Below are 25,057 nucleotides of genomic sequence, written 5' to 3'. Positions count from 1 at the left end.
ACACTGCTCTGCCACTACCCAGCTATGAGATCTAGGGCAGTTATGTAGCCTTTAAGCTCTGGTGTCCTTTGTAAAATGGCAATAGTAACAGTACCTCATTCACCTGGCTCTTGTAAAGGGTTAATGACAGCAAGTGAGTTACAGTTCCCACGACTCCACCTAATGTCATTCTAGCATATGGTCTGTTTTTTATATCGCCTATTCATTGATAGAATGTTGCCTGCATTTTTTCAGCTACACATTTCTTTTCCACACCCAGATCTTCCACTATATTCCATTTCAGAACATTGCTCTGAACTCCGCATCTGGCTTGATGCCACCTCCTCTAAACGTGTATCCACTGGCCTTTCCCCCATCTCATCATATTCCTCTCCATCGTCCTCATGTAGCTCTACAACCTTTCATTCCACCTCACATTACCACTGGTACTTCACATATTCCAGTCTCTTTTCTCCTGCATTATGTATTATCTGAGGTTAACTTTTATTTAACTTTTCTTCCATTCCTAGGAGCCACTGGATACATTTATACATGATAAATACTCCATTTGATTATAGTTATTAAAATCGACTTGTTTTATATTTCAATCCTTTTAATTTAGTCACTTTTTCCTTTGATTAATTTTATAATACAGTGTGCAAACTCTAGATGTTAATTTTTATCTCAAAATAATTTTTCCCTAAATACCTGTAGCATAATATAAAAATCCCACTGACAATTTTGTTTCTATTACATTACATTACAGAAAAATTAATCCTTGATACTTAGGAATTCTTAGCTGGGATTCTTAATGTAAATTGTTTTAACTGTAAGAATGATGTTAAAATATTATAAAAACCTTGGGAAAGAGAGCAAAAAGGCAATACTTATTCCTTCATATGAAAAATGAGTCTTTTTTCCAAGGCTTAGAAACATGTGATCTGAATCAGCAGCAGCATTTAAGACCAAAAACTTGTTAGAAATGCAGAATCTTGGGTCCATCTCAGACCAACTCAATCAGAGGATGATTGATTTGTACATTAAAAAGCACTGCCCGGAGGTACTACTGAAAATCCAACACAGCATGTTTTAGAAAGCATCTACATTCTCTGAACAAATATTTATTGAGCACCTGTTAGAAGCCAAGTATTGTGTTTTCATGTGCAAGATTTCCTCCAGGGAGGAAGAAGGAGGAGGGGGCTGTTGCCTCCTTTTAACTTTGTTTTTTTCCTTTCAAAATCACATAGTGATTGGGAAAACTTGCTGATTTCAGAGGTGCAAAACATCTCATTCTGAAGTGCTTCCACTTCTCTTGTTTTTGAGTTCTCAAACAGTGACGTCTCTCAGACTAGAGTTTTCATAGTGTGCTCACGCCTTCCATTAAAGAGATGAAAAAAATAAGGGGAAAAGAAACACTGAAATTTACATTCCACAGTTCAGAGTAAAGAACACATTTTGTTCACCTTAGGCAGGTTCCAAAATGTTTTGTGCTTGGGAATTAAAAAAAAAATCAAGTTCAAGAGAAGTCCAGAAAGGTGACATTTCAAAAGTAAACCATGAAATATTTCTTCACAGTGATTTTTCTAGCGGAAAAAAAAAAATAATGTTGTTGACTCAAGCGGCTAGGTGGCATATTCCCAATTTCTTGCAGGGTACTTGAAGCACAGAACACTATATTGAAGTGCCCTTTAAGCATCAGAAGATACATGATAAATGGTGTATATTTTATTAATCAAGGGATATTCTTGGGGAGGGGGAGGGTAATATGCAGCTCAAAAGGCTGAAAATCAGTCTTAAGTGAATATTAAGATTGGCCTGGAAGAGAACATTTTAATAAGCTGTCAAGAAAGCAATAACAGCAAGAGTTATAGATACTGAAATATGGGTGAGGTGCAGGCATAGTTGTTGAGAGTTACCTGGGAGATGGGGAGAGGCTGTTGCTGATTAAACGCCAGCTGACCTCCAGATCTGCACAGGAGCCTTCAGCAAGCTGCTGTTTACTTTCCCCACCAGCTGGAGTTACGAAGGGATTGGCGCCTCAAGCCCTCCAGGGGCCACTGTTTAGCTTGGTTTGTCTGTTGGCCAGGCCGTTCCTGTGATTATCGGTGTGCAAAGGTTTCGTCTCATCAGAGACCCTATAGTTTACCACCATGGAAAAGTACCATGAAGAGGTAGGCAACATTGGGCCTCCCCTGGTGGCGCAGCGGTTGAGCGCTGGGCTGCGAAGCTGCCCACAGTCTCTGTAGCTCCGTTTCGATCCCCAGCCGGGGAGGGTCCCGCATGGCAGACCTCTCCTGCAGCGTCTGGTGCTCCCCTCAGCAGTGTATTTCGTCAGCCTGCTCTGTTCCCTGCTCTGGCTCTGGTGAATTCTCTCACCCTCCCGCGCTTCTGACTGTACCCAGTGCTTGTATAAATAAATAAATATATCTTAAAAAAAAAAAAAGGCAACTTTGCAGAAAATAGGGGAGTGGGTATGTGTGCTGACAAGCCTAGTGGTTTGAGGGTCTCCGGCTAAAATAGGATTTCCAATTAGCGCCATCACATGAACTGTTGTGTAAATGCTCCAGAACTTGCTTTTCACTTATGATAGAGGGGTCATGCCAGCAATCCCCCTGCTTGGAGTGGGGGGGGTGTACTGTGAAGAGCAAATGGGACAAAGAATCTGGAAGGACATTCTAAACAATATGGCAATACAAATTTACAGTATCACAGTATCATGATTTCCTCTTCCAAAAAATGAGAATAGTATCACAGAACTGCCGAGAGTTGGTATGTAGGTAAACTGTAATCACGTAAGGACTGAAATGCAAACCAGCCTTGATGTTGTCATCCCAATATGAGCTATAGTTATGAGATATAGAGCCTTTCTTTTTATTTATTTATGCATACAAGAACTGGGGTGTAGACTAGAGGTGCGGGTTGGGGGGGGTGTGTGTATGTGAGAGGGTTCACCAGAGACAGCGTGGGGCGCAGAACAGGTGGATCTACCGAACTACAGGGCTAAGGGGAGCAGCGGGCAAGGCAGGAGAGGTCTGCCGCGCCATGTGGGTAGCCCCCTGGCGAGGATGGGGGGATCGAACTCGTGCTGCAGTGACGGGTGATAGCTTCATAGCACTGAGTCTAAAAACCCCTGAGCCACCGCGGAGGCCCGATATAGTGCCTTTCTCTGTCTCTTTCTCTCTGATATTCCTACTGCCTTGGCAGTTTGAAAATGTAACTCATTCTCTCTCGCCTCCCTTCCCCGCCTTTCCCCTCCCCTCCTTCCCTCCCTCTCTCCGAAGGGAAAGAAGGAAGGGAAGGAACTTCTGCGGTCACGCTTAACTCCGGGGAGCCGACCGCCCGACAAGGCAAAGGGTAAAGGCCGAGTCAGGTCCAGCGCCCAAGCCGCAAGTCCCCCCGCCCACAGCGCGGCGGCCGCGGAGCCCAGCGGCGGGCGAGGGCGGGGGTCGCTACGGGGCAGCCCGACGGGCGCCGGCCAATCCGCGCGCGCCCCGCCGGCGGCCAATCAGCGGCCGCCTCTCCCGGCAAATCTGCCCGGCAGTGCGGGGCGGGGCCGCCGGAGTCGGGCGCCGCTGGTTACTCCTCCGAGCGCCTCCAGGTAGCCGCGGGGCGGCCGGTCCGTGCGGGCGCCGGGGAGGGCGGCCGGCAGGCCCGGCGTAGGTGCAGCCAGGTGACACACACGGGAGCACCCATGCGGCTGGCGGGGATGCGGGCGGGCGCTCACGTGTGCGCAGACCCACCGGCTCGTCTCGGCGCTGGGTGGGCACCTGTCGTGAGTGGCTCCGGGCGTGGCTGCTCGTCGGACGTTCAGTTTCTGTAAGATTTACCTAAGGGGCCTACCTTCCCCCGCTCCCGAGGGGCTCGTAGGAAGTTTAACGGAGCCAGGGCTGAGCAGATTAAAGGAGCGGAACAGCAACTGGGCCAGAGGGGGTGGGGTGTGGGGGTGCTGGTGGGTAGGGAGCCAGCTTTTGCCCCGTCTCCCTGGCAGGAAAGGCGTTTGGCAAGACTGGCGTGACAAAGGTGGCCCTGAGGTGTCTGGAGAGCCGGGACAATGATGATCACTGAGTGAGTGGCACTGGGCTGAACCCGGGCCATCTGTTGACTGACAGAAAGGGATGCTAGCAGTTAGAAAGGTGAGGAGGAAACTCAGGATGGGGACCATCTGCTCTCCCAACCCCAGCGGGACAAAGGCATCATCGGAGGTCTGCAATGCCGACTGGATGGCCTCGCTCCCCCCTCACCTCCACAACGTTCCCCTTTCTCATCTGGCAATCCCAGGTATTCTTCTCTTCCTGCTTGTTCCCACTGTGCTGAATTCTGCCATTTTAGTGTTGGTCGTGGGTTGTGTTGCTTTTCTGTTATTGTGTTGAGAAAAATAATTGTTGGTGGCCGTAACTAAACCGCTTTTTATTTCCAAACCAGAAACTTAACACTGAAGCAGCTGCAGTAAAGAGATTTAAGCACACTGCATCACTGGCAAAAAAAAAAAAAAAAAAAAAAAGGAAGGGGGGGGGACTCTAGAGAATAGAAGTGCAGTTTTTTGTTTGTTTGTGTCTTTTTGTTTGTTTTCATTTTAGTCTTATTCTGTCTGCCCCCTTAGTGTTGGGGAGGGCATGCACATGAGGGGTGCATTTACTTGAATCATTTGGAAAAGGAAAGATGAAGCATAATGAAAAAAGTCATTAACAATTTTGGATCTGGATCAAAATTTTAACTATTTCTGTCCTCCTTTATCTCATTGTTCATACTGGAGAAAGAAACAAATAACCAGATTAGCATTAGAGAATAGGTTCAAAATCAAGACTGAATATAAAGATACATTTTTGTTGTTGGAAAGCCAGAAATAGAGAATGCAAGTTCTTGTCACAGGCAGTCATTAGGTGTGATAAGGTGGTGGTGTTGGAAGATTTGTCTATATATACACAGGTGTCTGTCTAACTGATCTAGAACGGCAGCCTTGAAAAGCAGGTCAGGTCTAACCACAGAGTCTTTGCTAAGAGTTTTATACTTTATCGTCACTCTATTATTTGTTCAGTGTGTCCTTTTCTTCCATTCAAAAGCTGATTTAAAGCAAGTTTTCTAGGGAAGGATTTTAAACTGCAGTGATCTTGGCCTAGGGTTCTGGACATAGTCCTCGATGCTGGTTGTTGGAAGGCACTCCTATGACAGGGATGGACCACTCACTGCCAATCCTCTCTCTCACCTGAAGGCATAACAATTTATTTTCACCCCGTGAGCACCAGACAAACCCCCAACCATCCCTGGGAGCAGTCTGCCTTTTTGGTGGCCTACAAAGATGACCTTATGCAACCCCAGATCTCTGCTTTCTCTGCATGAAGAAGAACAGTGCTGGCTTCAGATACAGTTTTTTTCCTTGCTTGCCTCCTCTATTGGACTTCTTCCAGGTTCATTGTCCTCATGGACTCTTTCTGCTTTTGAGCAAGGAGAGGACTGCTAAGTCCCTTTATAGTTGTGATCACTTGTGTTTTATCAGCCATTTTTTACAGCTCCTTGGGAAATGCCAGATGGTCATGTTTCAGAACAGGTCTTTTCCATGTTTAATTGATGCCTGTGGAGTCATCTCCAAAATAATGCACGGGCCTCCTTTAACATTAGTCATTTGTCTTCAGGCTTTCCAATGGAATTGTTTTGTTGTGTCATATGGCAAGTAGTATATGTTTGTAAGCAGAATGGCATCTTAGGCAGGTTCTAAATGACTCTATCATTTAGAGGTAGGTTGGGGCTTCCTCCTTCCTACTTTACTTTGAATATCTCAAACCACAGCAGCAGCTTTGCTCCTGACTTGCCTGTGCACTGTGACTCCAGGGCTCTAGGAAGCAGCTGGTCATTTGTTCTACAATCTATAGGGTATCTCACAATAGGAGCAAACAGCCAAGTGTGCTGCTGTAACTGGAAATTGTATGATTAGCCACTGTGGGGGACACAGGAATTTGTTCACACTGCTTTGTGGAGTCTAGTCCTTCTAAGCAAAAACATAAGCCTTGATTCCGCAAAAGAATTCACCACTGCAAATGCCCCTTTCCCAGAAGTAGAAGGGACATGTGCATATGTATATATAATCTGGAGACAGGAAAATCTCATACTAAGTGCTAGCCATTCAAGGACCCTCCCTTCCACCCAACCCACCACCCCTGCTAGTTGTCTTTCCTGTACCTAAAGCTAGTACTCCCCAGCTAAAAGATCTACCAAGCCTTGCTGAGAAATTCTGAAATACAAAAGGCATTCAAGAAGTAGAGACCACCATCTTCCTCCCCCTCTCTATCACCTTCTTCATGGCAATATTCTTGCCTGAGCATTACCATGCATCATTAGCATATGTTGCATCAAATCCTTACCTCCATGATACATCTTCATTTTGGAAATAAGGAAATTATTGGCCCGAGAGGTTATGTCATTTTCTCGAGATCACACAAATAATAAATAGAAGAACTAATATTTAAGCCCCTGTGTAACTGGTTCCAAAGCCCACGCATTATCCCTTGGAAGTGCAGAGCAGTGTTGATGGGGGTGGTGAAGGTAGTCTCTAACTGAAAGTCAGTTTTCACAGATCATCCTCTGTACCAGCAAATGAAAGAATTTTTAAACTAGGTGGTCTTTATTGATTATATATCACTGTGAGGAGCTATATACATATATGTGTTTGTATATATATTTATTTGTGTGTATGTGTATGTATATGTATCCTTGCTTATAATTATGTAATCATCTGTGTTTAGAATTAGAACCTGGTAAGTTTTAAGTTCAAAATTCGCTTAGAACTCTGTGTGTGTGTGTGTGTGTGTGTGTGTGTGTGTGTCTGCGAGCATGTGTGCACAAGTACTTTTTGCATATGCTAATCTAGAGTATCTATAAGATTGGGTAAGACCTGTCAGGATGGGGATCTTGCAGCAATGCCATGGGAAAAGGCAAGGGTTCTTGCAATAATAGCAGAACTGAAATGGAGTAAAACTATGTCACATTTGAGCACATGTGCTACATTTGCCTAATCGTGATAGCAGGGAACATGTGTGAATGAATGCTCACCTCTCAGAAAAGCCTTGATTTATTATTCTCCTTCCACAACTGTTAAGAACACCTGTAAAAGACCAGTGTCACCCAAACACATTGAAATATCTTGGAGAAGAACCACACAACAGTTTTCATTGCCAACTGTACAGAATTATTAGAAACCCTTAAGCTAAAAAATCTGGAAATTACAAAATTCAGATTTTTTAATTAAAGCTTTGAGCTCTACAAACACCTTCACTGATGAAAAAGCATATTCTTTATGGACAAATGTACTGATTGGGGAAACATTTTTTAATAATTGTACAACTTTTGAATGAATTCTTTTTCTGTATACTTTGGTGCTATTATTTTTTTTTAAACCATGCTCGTTCCTTTTTTTTTTTTTATTATTAAAGGGAAACTATTTGGTCTATTGGAAAGTACGTTGAATTTGATATTGTTGATTCTGGCTGTGAGATACTGAAGAAGTATCTAAATTTCTTGGGACTTAGTTTCCTCATTTGTAATTAAGATGCTGAATTAAATCAATATAGAGGCCTTTTCAGATTAAAAATTCCGTGATTAATTTGAGGGTTTGTTGGTTTACTTTTGTTTTTGCCTGTTCTTTGTCCAAATGTATGAAGAGATGAGAATGAGTCGTTTTAGATATAAAAGCCATTTCTTTATGTCTCTTGAAAATTATTTTTGTCATTTGTGAACAGGGACTCACAATTGCCAGAATGAAGCAAAGTTCACTTACTCTAGCATCCTAAAAGGGAGTAGATTAGTCTTCTAAATGAACAAACCCTGAGTACATCTTAAGAAACCTCTTTGCTGAGTCCTGTGGGAGCTCCAACCATCAGCTGTGTGGTGTGTATGTTTACCTTCACCAACCATAATTTTCAGAAAAACTAGTTGAGGTAAATACTGAAACAGAGATATAAAGAAAGTGTCGTCGAAGCATACAGATTGGAAAGATTAATTCCAGTTTTTAAGATTAGTGACTACTTTGTTGAAAAATGACATTTAACCTGGAATTTGAAGAATGGTATAAATTTCAAAGGGTGTGAGTTGGGGTCAGGATTGGAAATGAGATTTTCCAGGTGGAATAAATGAATCAATGGAGCTAAGGGACTAAAGGATATATTTGGAAAATGCCTCAAAGAATCCCTCAATTTTACTTTGTTGTGTTTATCATAGCACTTCTCAATACATTGTTGTTTTTAGTTGTATGTCCCATGGTCTGTGAACAATTTGCTTACAGATAATGACTTATTTCCCTTTATTATCCAAGATCCTAGTACAGAGTAGCAGCTTTACCTTTGGTGACTGTTGAGTGAATAATTGAACACATGGAAATGAAGAGTGAAAATGCCAGAAAAGTGACTTGCAGCCACTATCATTTCCAATTGTGATCAGTGCTAAACTGATAGATTGGGTAGGTTCACCTTTTGTAAATAACTGTATGAAGCAATTCATTCTCCAATCAAATATTGTCATTTTTATATTATACTCTTGTAGTTCTAGCTAAGGCTCATCACTGAGCCACATTAGAAATGAAAATTCTAACACCGAGTAGAATAAAGCATCAGAAGCAATACTCTGGTATAACTTCTGACGTAGGAACAGTTCATTTTCCCTGCATTCTTTCTGCCTTCCTTCTTTCCCTGTCAAATTCCAGCTTCTCGTGTTTCCTGTCTGGTTATGCCTCAGCCTGGTCTCATTTCGTGTTCCCCTCTTAACCTGTCTCCAGTGACCCGGCTTGCACCCTGATCTCTCCTGCCTGTCTCACTTTCTCCAGTTCCCAGATGATTCTCTGTTCTCAACTTGCTTCAGATTACTCCCTTTTCATCCTCACCTTTCTGGAATCCTGTCCTTTGCTTATATAGTGCTGCCTTTCACCACTGGAGATTTGTAGAGCTCTTCTCCTGTGACCCACACTCACTTCCCACTTGTATGACGTGGAGGCAAACTCAAGTCTGGTGTACCTAAAAGAGATTGATGGGGTGACCACCCAGGAAAGGTACAAAGTACATTGTAGAGCAAGATGACTAGGTTGGTTCACTTCAGGAGCCATGAGTTCACTCTAGAGCAGTTCCATCTTCCTCTGGAAGTTGGGGCTGTGTAAAACCAAGAATCAAGTGAATCTACTAGGCAGATCCAGTAAAGAAAAAAAAAATCATCTGGGACCAAAATGGTCTCTTAAGTGGCAACAGTGTTTTTCAGTGGTTGTTTTTCATTTTTTCTCTGGGTAGTCATGGTATAGAATAAAAAGAACCTATGACTTTGGTGTCCTCATAAGTAGGTTCATCAATCACAGAAAGCCCTTAATCACAGAAAAGCCACAAAGAATTCAGGACCCATACATGTCTGTAATGAAGCAAAATCATGGATTGGTTATAAGTTTTAGTGCTGGAGTCACATTGTTTGGATTTGAACCCCAACTCTACCCTTAAGATTCTGTGACTTTGGGCAATTTACTTAATTTCTCTGTGCATGCCTCAGTGTCTTCTGTAAACAAAGATAATAATGGCACTACCTCATTTGGTCAGTGCAAGAATTAAATCAAGTCATATAACATGCTTAGGACAGTTTATGTCACAAAATAAGCACTATATAATCATCATAAGAGTTGTTATTATGATGATGTGTCTTTTTTTATATTAATCACAACCTCCAATTATTGAAAGGCTGTGCCTGGAATTGACCACACAAAAAAGGTGTAAGATACAGTCCATACCATCAGGATATTTGCAATCTCGTTAAAGAGCTGACCTCTAGTTAAGGAGCTGACCTTCTAATTAAGACACGTGGCTCAGTGTTCTCTGTCTGATCAGAGCAGGATAACTTGCATGGCTGCCCCTAAGGGGGCTTGAGAGTTTAGGGAAGGGTACCTGGAGGTTTGCCCAGAAAGTGAGTACCACGGGAGCTTAAATGCAACATGAGGACAGTAGATCAAAAAAGCCAGGAAATTCTCTTCAGTCATTTACTCTGTCCTCCCTCACCAAGTTCAGCTGTCAAACTTTATCATCCAAAACCTTTGGGAAAAAAATAAACTTGGGGGCCTCCCCGGTGGCGCAGCGGTTGAGCGCTGGGTTGCGAAGCTGCCTGCAGCCTCTGCAGCTCCGGTTCAATCCCCGGCCGCTGGGCGAGGGTCCCACATGGCGCACAGACCTCTCTTACCACCCACTGCTCCCCTCAGCAGTGTACTTTGGTCCTTCTGCCTGTTCTGCTCCCTGCTCTGGCTCTGGTGAATTCTCTCACCCTCCCGCACTTATGACTGTACCCAGTGCTTGTATAAATAAGTAAATCTCTTAAAAAAAAAATCAACTTGTTCTGACAGGACCATATTGTTAACTTTGTTTCTATTCTTCTCATTTCCCATCACTTGTCTTCCTAACCCCCGTCCCAGTTGAAGAGTAGAAATAGCACAGAATGCTTCACTTTGAACAAATCTTTTTTTTCTTTTTTTAAAAAGATTTATTTATTTATTAATTTATACAAGCACTGGGTACAGTCAGAAGCTCGGGAGGGTGAGAGAATTCACCAGAGCAAGAGGGGAGAGCAGAGCAGGCAGACTGACGAAGTACACTGCTGAGGGGAGCAGTGGGAGGCAGGAAAGGTCTGTGCGCCATGTGGGACCCTCACCCGTCGGCCGGGGATCGAACCGGCGCTGCAGAGGTTGCAGGCAGCTTCACAACCCAGCGCTCAACTGCTGCACGACCTGGGAGGCCCTGAACAAATCTTTATGCATGCTTTATAACTCCTTCCCCAACCATCAGAATAGCTTCATGATCCCTCTAAACATATACTTCACCCCCCACACACACACATGCACACAAACATATACATATCACCCAATGCACACACCTGCACACACACTGAGCTATGACCTTAGCCTTGCTCTCAAGAGAGTCTCAATTCTAATGCCTGTTACTATTTACCCTTTACAAAGATCCTCAAACATACCCGCTGACATTTCAAGTCCTAGGAGTTTGCTGCTTTTACCTGCATGCTGCAGTTTTAGATGTGCTTCTGAAGTCAGGGGACTTGTTTTTCTAGAGCATGTGATCTGACCTAACCTCTACTCCATACTCCAGGTTGACCCATGCCTCTCCCCAGTCTATAATAGCTTACAAGTATAGACACACTAGAGGTAATAATATTAGTGAGATGCTTTTGCTTCCTGTGCCTTTGGGAAAAGCACAAACCATTTTTCAAATGCTGACTAACCCTAATTAGAGTTTCAAATCAGACCTGCAGAGGAGGTATTATTTATAGACATTATAATAAGTGGGTGTGTTTGTGTGTGTGAAAAGAATTCAAACACACGTCGAAAACCAAATGTAAGTGGAGAACTGTGTCTAAATCTGTTTGCGTATTTACATGAGGAGTCCTTCCACTTTCTCACATCTATAATATTGATGAACACCCATGAGAACCAAACTATACCTGTGAGCATAACAATGGTAGATTTCTGGGTCGTTCCAAGATAAAGTGGATCTACCCATGAGGCCTGCACTGCCTGAAGAGGATGTCTGGGTGGTGTTATCTATGAAACATAGGCAGTCTTTCTTGGATTCATTGTCTACCAAAGAGTTGAAATTTCCTAAGAGAGTAACAAGGTTGATTTTTGTGTTTTTTTTTTAATTTTAATTTTCAATTATTCTAGAACTATTGGCTATAAAGTACTCTTTGTTCTCAGAGAATAGTCAGCTTTTTTGCCCTCTGCACAGCTCTGACAATATCAAAATAAAGAGGGAAAATAGCAAGCATGTATGCCCTATAATGCTAGCATCTTTGGAGTACAACAGCAATCTGCAGTAGTGGCAAACTGAAAAACTCTTAGATTATCAGACTGAAATGAATATTTTATGAACATATATGACTTAAAGTCTTATATGTTGAAAGCAATATTTTTAATGTATAATTTAAACAAGATGAAAAAAAGCCAAACAGATAAAGAAAACAACATCCCTCCCTTCCCTGAATTTAATTTTTGGTCATGATCCAGGTAGGAGGTGCCCATATGGATCTTTAAGAGAATTAAATGAGCACACTGTGTCAATTTGACTAAAAAAATTATTGGTGCTTGTTTGTTCCTTTTGCTTATTTTGTCTCTCATTGCCTATATTTTTAAATGCATTGATTTAAAGGAAAAAATATGTTTTCAGAGAATATTTATTGAGTGCCTTTTGTGCCAGGTATACTGTGTTAGATGAGGTGAATGTAGATGTGAGTAAGAGTCTTCTCCTCTGCACTTCATGAAGTTATGATCTGAGAATAAATCCAAAATTCAGACACCAAGAGAAGAACTCATAGGTATTATAACACTCAGAAAACCAATAGCCATTTCCACTACTGGTGGGAAGAAGAAAACATGGAAGACCGGACTTGCGAGACTCTTGGGTTGAATCAGAAGGAGCAAATAGCAAATACCCAGGAGTGACAGGCAGAGGGAAGCAAGCACAAGTACAAGGCGCTGCAGGTGAGGGTGACCTATTGAAACCCAAGCAGTTTAGGTTTCATTTAAAGAAAGGAATGGAATGGAGACTGGGAAAGTAGGCTAATGAACCTTGTGTGTCATTCCAAGGTTAAATTTTAGAAATTATCCTGAGGGCAAAAATAGTCATTGATAGACTTAGTCAGGAATGGATGAAAAACCTGCCAATAACTGCTGTGGATGAAGAGAAATGATGATGCAATTATTAGAATGCTGAGGGGTAAAAGAAGAGACTTCTCGTTTCCTTCATATAATATGATGCTCTTCCATATGGCATTCCCTTTGCTAGGCTCTGATGACTCAGTGATGATCAATACAAAGAGTGTCCCTGCCTTCAAAAAGCTGACAGTTTAGTAGGAGAAATGGACTTCTAATCAAGCAGTTGTAACAGTTTGCTATATTGAATGATTGGGGAAGTAGAGGTTACTGCCAGAAGAAATATGCTTGTATCAGGCACATCTTAAGACTAGAGAGTCTGGATGAAAGGGAGGCCTCCTGGAGCAAGTGATAGATAAACTGCAGTCTGAAGGAAATAGGAATAAGCTCCCAGGATAAGAAGGAAAAAGAGCATTCTAGGAGTAGAAATAATATGGGTGAAGACCTTGAAGAAGGGGTCACTGAAGTTGTACCAGAGGTTGCCAGGAGAAGAGGGGTAAAGAGTAAAGTGGCAAGATTCTGAGCAGTCTAATAAGCCTTGTTAACATGATTTAGTTTTACTTTAACAGGAGTGGGAAGGGTTTGAAGCAGGTGAATGACAAGGTCAACTTTCTGTTTTTGAAAGATCATTTTGGTGTAGTCACAAAATGTATTGAGACTGCAATACAGTGCAGTTGGGATTGCACTTTAGCCAGGAGACCGCTGAATGGCTGTTGAAGTCATCCAGTGGTATGTGAGGCTGACCATAAAGTAACAGTGAGAGAGCAGACAAAGGGAAAACAGGCACAGAAGTTTTTAGGAGGAAATATCAATAGGACTTAACAATTAATTGGAGGGTGAAAGAGAAGGCATGAGTGACTTGGGTAACTGGGAAGAGGGTGATGGCATTCCCAGAAATAGGGATACAGGACAAGAAATAGGGATACAGGAATAGGGGTGGTAGAGGGAAGCAGATATGCTTCATTTACAGCATGCAGAGTTTGAGGTACACATGGGACATTTCAGAACTAGCAGAAGGGTAAGGCAGCACCTAATGGGAGGGCTAAATTTGACATTTAGCCAGAGCTAAATCTGACATTTCACAGTTTATCCCACCACTCCCCTTACCCACAGCTACTATTGTATCTGACATACAGTGACTTGACTTTGAAGTTGGTATCTTTATTTTTTAATAATTTGCAAAGATTTCATCTAAAATTTTACTTCTTTCATGAAATCTGTCCAGAAGTTCTAGTCTCAGGTAAGCGAGCCTCTCAAGCTCATCTAGTGTTCTACTAGTTCTGCATGAATTTTGTCATTTCTTATTTAACTATTTTCCCTACTCATTTTGAGAATAAGGGGCAGGGGCCAGCTATGTGCACTATACACCACAATCCCACTGTGAAACAGAAACTTTTGGTCACTTCACTACCTCATCAAATACCATTTACTTCACAGACTGACACCCAGAGTTACACCAAGAGATAAAGCAGGAGATAAAGCAGGAGAATTTTGTAGGAGAATATTTAATGTAATATAGCTTTCCTCCTATCCTAATCTTTTCCCTGTTTTTCTCTAAACTTTCATATTACTCTTCCTTTTGTTGTAAAAGCTGAGACATTGTTAGAGATAATATGATTATCTCTGAGCTGAGAAGGCTCATAGGGATGATCAAGTGCCCCTTGTGAGGTGTTATTTTACCAAAGATAATGTCATCTCTTCAGAGACAACAGGGCGATATTTACCTAATAGAGGAACAATTTCTTATTCATAAGTTGTTGATACAGTATCTTATTTGGGTGTGTGTATTGAAATCTATTGGACATTTGAAAAAGAGAAAGCCTTTCAAAAGAAAATAGATACCCATCCATATGTAGAGGATTTTCAACTCCCTCCCATACAGGAATTTCAAGCCTTTTAATACACATGGGTCATAGGTAGTTGGGCTTACTTAGAGACAATCTGTGGCAACAGAATTCCTAGGATGCCCTGCAGAGTTCTGTGGAAGTGTGGCAACTCTGGTGACCCACGAGGACACCTCTAGACCAAGAGTAGAGACTGACTGTTGGGACAGGCCTTTAACCAGAGAGCTCTACTTGTATTTGCTTTTCCATAAAAATACTTTGACATCATTCTAAATTTGAAAAGCGCTCTGAAAACTTCTGATTTACTCCAATCTCAGCCAGTTGAGGGTAGACTCAGACCAACTCTTGGATCCCAGGCCAATGTCTATCCTCACACAGTGGGATGCCCCTTGGTTTCTCAGCGTATAGAAAATTATGTCGATCAACATCCTCCACTTCAAAGTGATATGCTGCATATAGCTATTTTGTTGCATTGTGGGTAATGACAAATTCAGTAGGCATCTGATTAAAAATTAAATTGGCCACATGGCCCTCTCAGATTTTGCCGACGGTTTAATAGTTATTATTAACACTCACTTATGTACCCTCGAAAATAATTAAGTTAGGGAAGTGAAGTTTATCCCTTTGGAAGTTGGCAAAACATAACGTTTGGGAAACTGCTAATTATCTACTTATCTTGAACCTTGGACTTGTGTCACTATGTTATATATCATTAAGATGCCTCCACATTTGTACACTTGTCAGAAGGAAGTTAAACCTGCATTTTCCCCAAGGACCTAATTCAGGTTTGTGAAATGGGAGATCCCAAGGTGATATTATTAAAAGATAATTTCCACAGGTGTAAAGGACAGAGTTCCTTTTAAATTGTTCAGTGAGATCTTTTATTACAGCTGCTCCTTTAATCATCCTTTCTGGTTTATTTTTGTCCTCTGTGTTTTCTGACACATTCCATTTTATTGACCCATATAACTCAAGCTAGGAGAACAGAGGCAGATAAATGGAGTTGGGGATATACGGGTGTTGAGGGTAAAAAGGTACAGAGTGAACTCTGCTTAAAGAAGATGGATTGACTAAAGAGGAGTTCAGAAAAGATCAGGAGACCTAGGCTTATCTGCCCCAGGCATCTCTAAACAACTGCTCATTTCAGTCTTCATGCTTGCACATGTTCTATATACGTATGCTCAGTATCTTCCATATGCCGGAAGCTTACTCAGTGTGGATACTAGGCATAGATTAGACATGACATGATCTCACACTTAAATATTCACGGTCAGGTGTCAGTGACAGATAAGGAGATAATTACCAAGTTCATGTCATGGAGATGTCCCAAGTTCATCGTGTATGAACAAAATGATGTAGATGCATGAGACAGAGCAATTAAATCTGATCAGATGAACTCACAAATGATTATGGCCTGAGTCACATTTCAGTATTTAAAATGGAAAGGTAAGGACCTCCCCAGTGGTTCAGCGGTTGAGCGTAGTGTTGTGAAGCTGTCTGCAGCCTCTGCAGCGTGGGTTCAATTCCCGGCCAGCCAGAGAGATACCCGCATGGTGCGGCAGACCTCTCCTGTCTCGCCCACTGCTCCCCTCAGCAGTGCTTTCCATCCATCTGCCTGCTCTGCTCCCTGCTCTGTCTCTGGTGAATCCTCTCACCCTCCCGTACCTCTGGCCTGTACCCCAGCTCTTATATAAATAAATAAATATTTTTTAAAAAATTAAAAATAAATAAAATGGAAAGGTAAGTAGCAAAGACATTGTGCCCATGAACTAGATTTTTTTTTTATTATAAACAGGTCATTTGCTATATTCAATAACCACAAGGCCCACTTGTCATATGTAACAGTTAGATGAGTATATATATATATATAAAATATATATAAAATATATATAAAAATATATTTGTATATATTTTAAGATTTATTTTATGCATACAAGAGCTGGGGTACAGGCCAGAGGTGCGGGAGGGTGAGAAGATTCACCAGAGACAGAGCAGGGAGCAGAACAGGCAGACGGACTGAAAGCACTGCCGAGGGGAGCAGCGGGCAAGATAGGAGAGGTCTGTCGTGCCATGTGGGTATCTCCCTGGCCAGCCGGGAATCGAACCCGTGCTGCATAGGCACCACTGGGGAGGCCTAAGTTAGTATATTGTTGGCTCAAACATGTGTGTTCATAGCTCAGCTCACAGAAATGTTTTAATATGCAAAACTATAATCTGTTCATGTCAAATTTGCTGCAATATTCATAGATGTCAAATACCAAAATTATAATATGAGTTGTTTTCCTACAAAAGCTTCTAAACATCATCAGTATTTGAGGCTACATGTTTACTCTTGTGTCTGTAATTATTATCTTAAACCTTATCTCTGCCTTTAATTTTTGTACACATGGAAGGCAGCGTAGAGTAGTTCAGAGTGTAGGTTCTGTTTTAGCATACCTAAGACCAATCCTAATTATTAGTTATGTGACCTTGAAGAAAAAGTTTAATCTTTCTGTCCTTTAGTTTTCTTAACTGTAAAGTGATAATCATCATAGTATCTATTTAATAAGTGTAAGGTTAAAGGAAGCATAGTCTCCAAAACTGCCCTCACTCTGACACCAATTACAGGTTTGGGGGTTCTATAGATCACCTATAGGTTCTATAATTTGCTAGAAGGATATGCAGAACATATAAAGTGTTATAGTTACAATTACTGTTTATTCCAGCTAATTGCTACAGATTAAATCAGACAAATGAAGAAGTATATAGGACAGTCTAGGAATGTTTCAAAGAGGAACCTCTCGCAGTTCTTTCCCTGTGAAGACATGGACAGTACTACTTCCCTGCTTTTGATGTGTGAACAACATGTACGAAGTATTGCTAACACAGAAAGCTCACCAGAGCCTTCATGTCCAGATTCTTTACTGAGTCTATACAAGTCTGCGTCCAGTATCCAGCCCCTGTAGAGGGAAGCATATATATGTATATACCGCGTCATCAAAGTGATCACTGTAAGTCTCATCCTTAGACTTTTTGAGGTGGTCCTAAAGTCCCAGGTAAGCAAAGAAACTCTGATTAGCCAGGATTTTATAAGGATTTAAGAGGTTGTTTCCCAGGGGCCAAGGATAAGCACAGACCTATCTCTGGGCAAGGGTAAATTCATTACTATACAGCAAAGTTATTTAAGAATTAGGTAAGATAGTATGTGCTGTGTGTTGAGAATATTGCCTAACACAAAACCAGTATAAATTTCGGATATAGAGCCATTATAATGACAGTTCTTTCTGAGTGCCTAACAGTACCTAGCATCATACTATGTACTACAGGTGATCCTTAAAAAGTTAGCAAGGTGTCGATCATTATCTTTTTGAAGAAGTACTAAGGTTCAAATAAAGCCAATGAAAGCAGAATGAGGTGAGTTCCACAGTGAAGAGACAAGTTAACTATTGCAAGAGCCTAGGAACAGGAGAGCTTACCTCCCTCTGGGGCTGAGAAACAGCTACACTGAGAAGAGCACCTGGGCATTGGGCTGTGCGGGATGAGAATGTCTACTTGGGGGGTAAAGGCAGTCCAATCAGAGGGAACCAATTGGATATAATTAGGGATGGGAAAGCAGGGGCACCTTCAGGAAACAAAGGCTGCCATGACTTACTGTAGAAATGACAGGAGAAAGAAATGGAGGCGGACTGGAAAGATAGACAAATCAGATTGAAAGCGATTTTCAATGAGGTGCTGAGCGCTTTGTACTTCATCTCTAGACTACAGGAAGCCAGTGATAATGTAGAGGCCAAAGAACAGCCTTAAAGAAAATGTGCTATCCTGTTTTCTGTATTTCAGCTCTCTGTATTTCAGCCGCTCTTGCCCTCCAGTGCCCACACTTCACTTGGTCAATTATAATTCATCCTGTAAGAAGCAGCTTAGATACCAGTGCTAGACACAACTTCATCCAGGCCATATCATGTGCCATTGGTTGCTTACCTGTCTTTCTGCTGTATACAGCTGTGTTTTGTCATCTCTGTATACTCAGTTTCTGGTTCAGAATAAATACATATATATCCTATAGAAAAAAGGGAGGGAGCCAGTGAGAGAGCTATGGAATCTTTAAAACTCCACACAAAATTTAAGCATAAAATAGACATATTTCAAGTTAATTTAAGAAGAAACTAAATTACAGAGAAAGTGGCAGTGCCTAGGGTAGAACAGAATCTTATAACTGCATTTCAGAGTTCTTCTCAAGAAGTCCCAAGGCTTCAAAAGCACAATAATAATAATTGACAGAAAAAACAACTTCTGTTTGATTCTATATACCTTATAATCTTCACAGCCTAATTATATAAGTGTCATTATTTCGACCTCCATTTTGCAGATGAAGAAATTGAGATACAGAGAAGCTAACTAAATGGCAACCAAAGTCCTTATTACAACACTAGACTTTTGAAAACTCGGGCTTTTCAAATTCACTTAATTACATTTGAATAAAAGACATTTATAGAGTCGGAGATTGACCCCATTGTTGGGCTATGACTGCAATTCCTTTTGTTGGTTGTACTGAAGAGTAGTTTTCCTTTCATCCCAGCGCTTGTTTCCGTGCCAGGATCTGCTTCCTGAGCACCCATGAGCATGGTTCTGTTTGAAGGACTGCCTGCTAACCTGTTCAGGCTGAACAAGTCACATTTTCTTTTTTCAAGACCAGACATCTAGGAAATTTTTTATTGACTCAGAACAAAAGCAGCCTAGTAGTTTAAGTGTTCTGTGTAGTAATCACCCAGCAAGGTTCCAACAGAAGAAAAAATCTTTCTGCTTCCACATGGAAAGATCCTCAGAGGCTTTCAGCAGGTGTGTAAGCTTGTGAGAATACTCATCTTCCAGAATGGGTTGTGTTTTCATTCACTTTCCCCGCTGTGTGTAGTGTACACATTCCTTTAGCCTATCATTTTGTGTAATTTAGACTGCTACTTGTTGGATTTTCCCTCCTCCTTTTTTTCCTTTTCATCTGTCGGAACACCTGGCTTAGTCTTTCATTTATGGGAAAGGAAAAACCTTTCTGTTCTTGAGGAGATTTATAATAGCTGACAAGCTTCCATGGAGCTTGGCTCTTGTGCATTATGTCAGATGAATCTTAAAATAACTCTTCAGCCACCCAAAGTGACTATGAAAGGGTTTTTTTTTTTTCCCAAAGTCCCCAAGATAAATTTCATAAAAAACTAGCCTTTGGAATGAAGCACGAAGCAAGAAGTGAGCCACTGGCTACTGGATTCAGTCAATGTGCAGATCGAATGCTGGTGAATAGCAGGGTGACAGTGAGAACCTGAATCTGTGTGAAGGGAAAGAATTTCTCCAGAAATTTGATGAAATTCTCAAATGAACCAAAAACAAATACATACCACTGTCAGGCTTTGGACTGATTTCCTTTATTGAAAATATGTGTTAAATCTGTAGTACTTTTTGTGCTGTGTAGTCAGTACACAAGAAATATTTCTTATTCCTTTGCAGTGATTAATAATCCTTGTTAAAATGGCTCATACATTCTTAAAATAGGGTCATAAATTATCTGTTAATAAGTTGGAATCATTTGATTCTTAAGATAGAAGAGACCCTAAGGCTTATTTCATCTACCTTCTTCAATTTGAAAATGGAGAAACAGAGCGCCAGTATGAATTATAAGCTAAAGTTCTTGCAAGTAATCAGAGCAGAACCAGCACTGGGATTGAAGGCTCTGAGCTATGGAACTGCGAAGGAAGTGTTTTCACTGAGAGAAGGTTAGAGTGCCCTCATGTGTCCAAAATAGAAATTCTTCATGTGTTTACAAAATTTAAAATCATTTTAATCTTTCCATCAATTTTCCTGCACTAGAATGAGGTTCAGGCGTTTGCTCTGAACGCAAACCCTGTGATCATGATGTTACCAGAAGTAAATATGTAGTGCATTTGACTTCATCATTCAGTAAGGACATGGAAATAATCTCTCTAGAGTAGCTCTCTGTGGTTTCAAGTCTGACCTGGGTTTCTGTCCAAGTCAGCCACTTGGAACTTTTGTAACCCTGAACTAATTGCAAAAAGAGTGTGAATCTCAGTTTTCTCATCTTAAAATGCATGTAATCACTACCCTATAGGATTCGTAGAAATCAAATGAGATCATGTAAGTAAAGTGTCCAACTTGGCATTGGGTATGTAATAAGTATTCAATAAACTGAGTTGTTATTAGTTATTTTCAGGTTTGAGTCCTCAGTGGGTACCACTATGGAGTTCACTGTGAAGGAGCTGAGGTTTAAAGGCTGGAAAGGCTGATTGTCTTTGGGATACTTTTAGCTCTTGGATGAGATTTACGCAAGCTCTTGGGGCAGAGGAAAAGGAGAGATAATTTATAAAGTAATACGTACTGAATATTTGATTCCTTCAAATTGTGCTGTGTAGTCAGTATGAAAGAAATATTTCTTGTTTCTTTGCAGTGATTAATAAATCCTTCCTTCATCTGGGCAAATTTCAGTGAAACTAGGGCAAACGGCATTCCCAGGGATAGACTCTATTTCAGGAGTAATACTTGGTCTCTAGCACTAAGGTTCCAGAAGTCAAGGATAAAGTCTTTACTAGATAATGTTTGAAAATTAGATTCTATTTATGGGGTTTGATCCATTTCTTTTAGAAGTCTGTATTTTTTGAGAGGTAACTGTATTAAAATCAATAAAGAATAGAGGTGGAAAAAGTAGCTGAATGAATGCTCCTTTTGATTTTAGTTTTAACCATTTTATGAAACGAGCTATCTCAGCTTCAGTGTTCAGCAGTTGTCCTAAATCAAGTCTTTTTGCCCCAAAGAACTTGAAATAACTGCTTCCTCCCCACCCCCAACAGCCAACCTTTTTATATTTGAAGGAAGGAGATATTATGTACAATACAAGGAGGCTTGACCTTTAAATGTCAGTGGAAATGTAGAGTTTGGTGATTCTGTCTGTACCTTCCCCTGGTTTATTGAGGAATTGACCAAAATAGTCCAATAGTGTGTACATGGGAAAAGGGATGGGGGTGGGGGTGTCAAATGGAGCACAGCACCATTGCTTCTACCTTCCTGTTTTCACATTACCAGGGAAAGGGAAAGGAAAGATTCGTCAGGACCCTGTGATCTAAATACTTCTTCCACAACCATGGGAGCCTTATGTAAATTATCACTCTGGAAGAACAGGAAAAGGCTGCCTTAAGTTTAGAGCCTCACCCCTGGGCCCTGGTCCTTTCTGGGAATTTGTTACCTTTAAATAAGAAAACAGCAGAGCACAAGGCCAAATCATTTATTATTTAATGAAGTCCATCATCTGTGGTTATGAAGTAACAGAGTTGTAGTCTCTGAGTCCCAGCAGAGATAGGGCATGCTCAGCAGAATTGTGCTCAGCAGCAATACACCTGCTGCAGAATGCTGCATTCTCCATCATGCCTTGCTGGGATATACAGGGTGAGCCTTGAACTGAACTCAGTTTTTTTTTTTTTGAGGTATAATTGATATAAAGCATTGTAATGATTTCAGGTATACAACATGATGGTTCAGTCTCTATATATTTGAGATAATCACCACATCCTGTGAAATGATCATGTCAAGTTAACCCCTGTCACTATACATAGTTATGATTTTTTTTTCTTGAGGTGGGAACTTTTAAAATCTTTTAAGAGCTTAGTAACTTTCTATTTAACAATACAGTTTTATTAACTATAGTTACCATGCTGTACTTTACATTCCCATGATTGATTGATTTATAACTGAAAATTGTACATATTAACTCCCTTCACTTACTACCTTTAGTTCCTCCACCGTCTCCTCTGGCAACCACCAATCTGTTCTCTGTATCTTTGTTTTTTGTTTTGTTTTGTTTTAAAGATTTATTTATTTATGCAAAAAGAGCTGGGGTACAGGCCAGAGATGCAGAGGGTGAGAGGATTCACCAGAGACAGGAACAGAACAGGCAGACTGACTGAAATACACTGCTGAAGGGAGCAACAGGCGAGGCAGGAGAGATCTGCTGTGTCTTGCGGCTTGCTCCCTGGCTGGCCAGGAATCGAACTCGTGCTGCAGAGGCTGTGGATTGCTTCATAGTGTGGCGCTTAACCCCTTGCACCACCAGGGAGGCCCTGTTCTCTATATATTTTAACTTGTTTTGTTTTGTTGTATTTTGTTTCATTAGATTCTACTTTTAAGTGAGATCATCTAGTAACTGTCTTTTTCTGTTCACTTAGTATAATGCCCTCAAGGATGATCCATGTTATCAAAAAATGGCATAATTTCCCTCTTTTTTATGACTGAATAATAATCCATTATATATGGGAATATTTTCTTTATCCATTAATCCAACAGTGGAGATTTGGGCTATTTTCATGTCTTGACTGTTGTAAATAATGCTGTAATGAACATGGGGTACAAATATCTTTTCAGCATGTTGTTTTTATTTCCTTCAGATATATCCCCAGAAGTGGAATTGCTAGATCATAAGATATAGTTCAGTATTTTAATTTTTTTAAGAGCCTCCTTACTATTTTCAATTGTGGCTGCACCAGTAAACATTCTCTCCAACACTGTACTAGAGTTGCATTGTCCAAACATTAGTTCTATTGATTTTTTTCATAATAGTCATTTAAAAGGTGTGAGGTGATCCCTCATTGTGGTTTTGATATGCATTTACCTGATGATTAGTGAGGCTGAGCATCTTCTCATACCTCTTGACTTTATGTATGTCTTCTTTGGAAAAATGTCTATTCAGATCTTCTGCCCATTTTTAAATCAGATTGTTTTTGTTGTTGCTATTAAATTGTATGTCCTTTAGATACAGTGGATATTAACCCCTTAATCAGATACATGATTTATAAATACTTTCTCCCACTCAGTAGGTTCCCTTTTCTTATGTACATGGATTTAGTTCTGTATCTCAATCCTGTTCCATTGAGCTATATGTCTGTTTTTAATGCCAATGTCATGCTGTTTTGATTACTATAGCTTTGTAATATAGTTTGGAATCAATATGGTGCCTCGAGGTTTGTTTTCATTATCAAGACTGCTTTGACTATTCAGCTTTTATGTGTGTATGTGTGTGTGCATGCATGTGTGGGGTTTCATACAAATTTTAGGATTGTTTGTTCTATTTTTGTGAAAAATGACATTGAAATTTTGATAGGGATTGAATTGAAACTGGAGGTCACTGTGGGCTTTATGGACATTTTAACAATATGAATCTTCCAATCTATGAGCATGAAATATCTCCATTTATAGTTTTCAGTTACATATATCTTTCATTCCTTGGTTAAATTTATTCCTAGGTATATTTTTTCTTTGATACAATTGTAAATGAGTCTGTTAACTTAATTTCTCTTTCTGATAATTTGTTATTAGTGTATAGAAATGAAACAAATCAAACAAACAATTTACTGAATTCATTATTTCCAACAATTTTTTGGTGGAGTCTTCAGGATTTCTGTATGTAATAATTTGTCATCTACACCTAGTGACAGTTTACTTTCCTTTCCAATTTGGATGACTTTTAATTCTCTTTTCTTTCTTAATTGCCCTGACAAGGGCTTTTAGTACTACATTAAATAAAAGTGGCAAAAGTAGATGGCCTTGTCTTGTTTCCGACCTCAGAGGGAAAGCTTTAACATTTCATTCTTAAGTATGGTGTTAACTGTGGGTTTATTATATTTTATGGGTTTTGTTATAGTCCCTCAACACCCACTTTGTTGAGTTTTTCTCATAAATGGGTGTTAAATTTTGTCAGATGCTTTTTCTGCATCTATTTAGACCATATGACTTTTATCCTTTACTTTGTTGAGGTGGTATATCACATTGAGTTACAAATGTTGGACCATCCTTAAATCCTTGGAATAAATCCCATTTTGTCATGGTATAACCATTTTAATATGTTGTTGAATTCCATTTTCTATCACTTTGTTCAGGATATTTACATTTACGTTCATCAGGGATATCAGGGATATATTGGGGTTTGGGTATCTAGGTAATACTGGCCTCATAAAATGAGTTCGGGTGGGTTCCTCTTCTATATTTTGCTTTTGTGTTTGTTTTTTAAGGTTTCTACATTTTCTCCCCATGGCCAACCCTTTTGACCCTTTTCTTTCCTCTTCCCTCTCAACCTTAAAAGATGCAGGATAATAATCAAAGTGACTCTGATATAGGCACTAGGTAAGGGGAGGTAAGGAGGGATAGTCCAGCAGAAGAGAGCCCCTGGTATGATAGAACCTGAAAACAGAGTTGAACAGAAGCATGTGTTTGCTTCAGACATTTTAGTATTATGGCACCTCTTCAAACTGTAACCTTAAAAATAGTTATGCATTATTTAAAGAGAAAGAAATAAATGAACTATACTACATTTTTGAACAATCCCCCTTTGGTTTGTCATCTCTCTAAAGTCTCTCTCCTCAGCTCTGCCGCTACCTAGGTGGGGTCTTTCTTTCCATGTCCAATTCTCAGTGTTTTCAGCCTTCACTCCTAACCTCTCAACTTCTCTTCCTAGCAGAGCAGCTGAGTTCTTTCCAAGCATCTGTCTCTGAACTGGCATACCCCCACCCACTGCTTAATAGTGATTCAAGTATGTCAGAAAGCT

General features: G+C 40.5%; 1 protein-coding gene across 6 annotated transcripts in view; it reads left to right on the top strand.

The window, feature by feature from the left end:
• Window positions 1–2,128: 2,128 nt before the first annotated feature.
• PLCXD2 (phosphatidylinositol specific phospholipase C X domain containing 2) overlaps window positions 2,129–25,057 on the top strand; it is a 48,596-nt gene continuing 25,667 nt past the window's right edge. Inside the window, exons 1-2 of one of the 6 annotated variants that reach the window (XM_037525585.2) lie at window positions 2,129–2,150; window positions 3,968–4,257. In XM_037525585.2, coding sequence (XP_037381482.1) covers window positions 4,095–4,257 — 163 coding nt within the window. In that variant the 5' untranslated portion in view covers window positions 2,129–2,150; window positions 3,968–4,094. Of the gene's footprint in view, window positions 2,151–3,550; window positions 3,578–3,609; window positions 3,650–3,725; window positions 3,796–3,967; window positions 4,258–25,057 lie in introns of those variants that run through there. The other 5 variants (XM_037525582.2, XM_054700609.1, XM_037525584.2 and 2 more) reach the window with 5 other exon arrangements.

Source organism: Talpa occidentalis, unplaced genomic scaffold (genome assembly GCF_014898055.3).
Source record: "Talpa occidentalis isolate TD23 unplaced genomic scaffold, MPIMG_talOcc4v2.1 talOcc4.4, whole genome shotgun sequence".
Lineage (NCBI taxonomy): Eukaryota > Metazoa > Chordata > Mammalia > Eulipotyphla > Talpidae > Talpa > Talpa occidentalis.
This window is presented reverse-complemented; position numbering and strand designations above follow the sequence as displayed.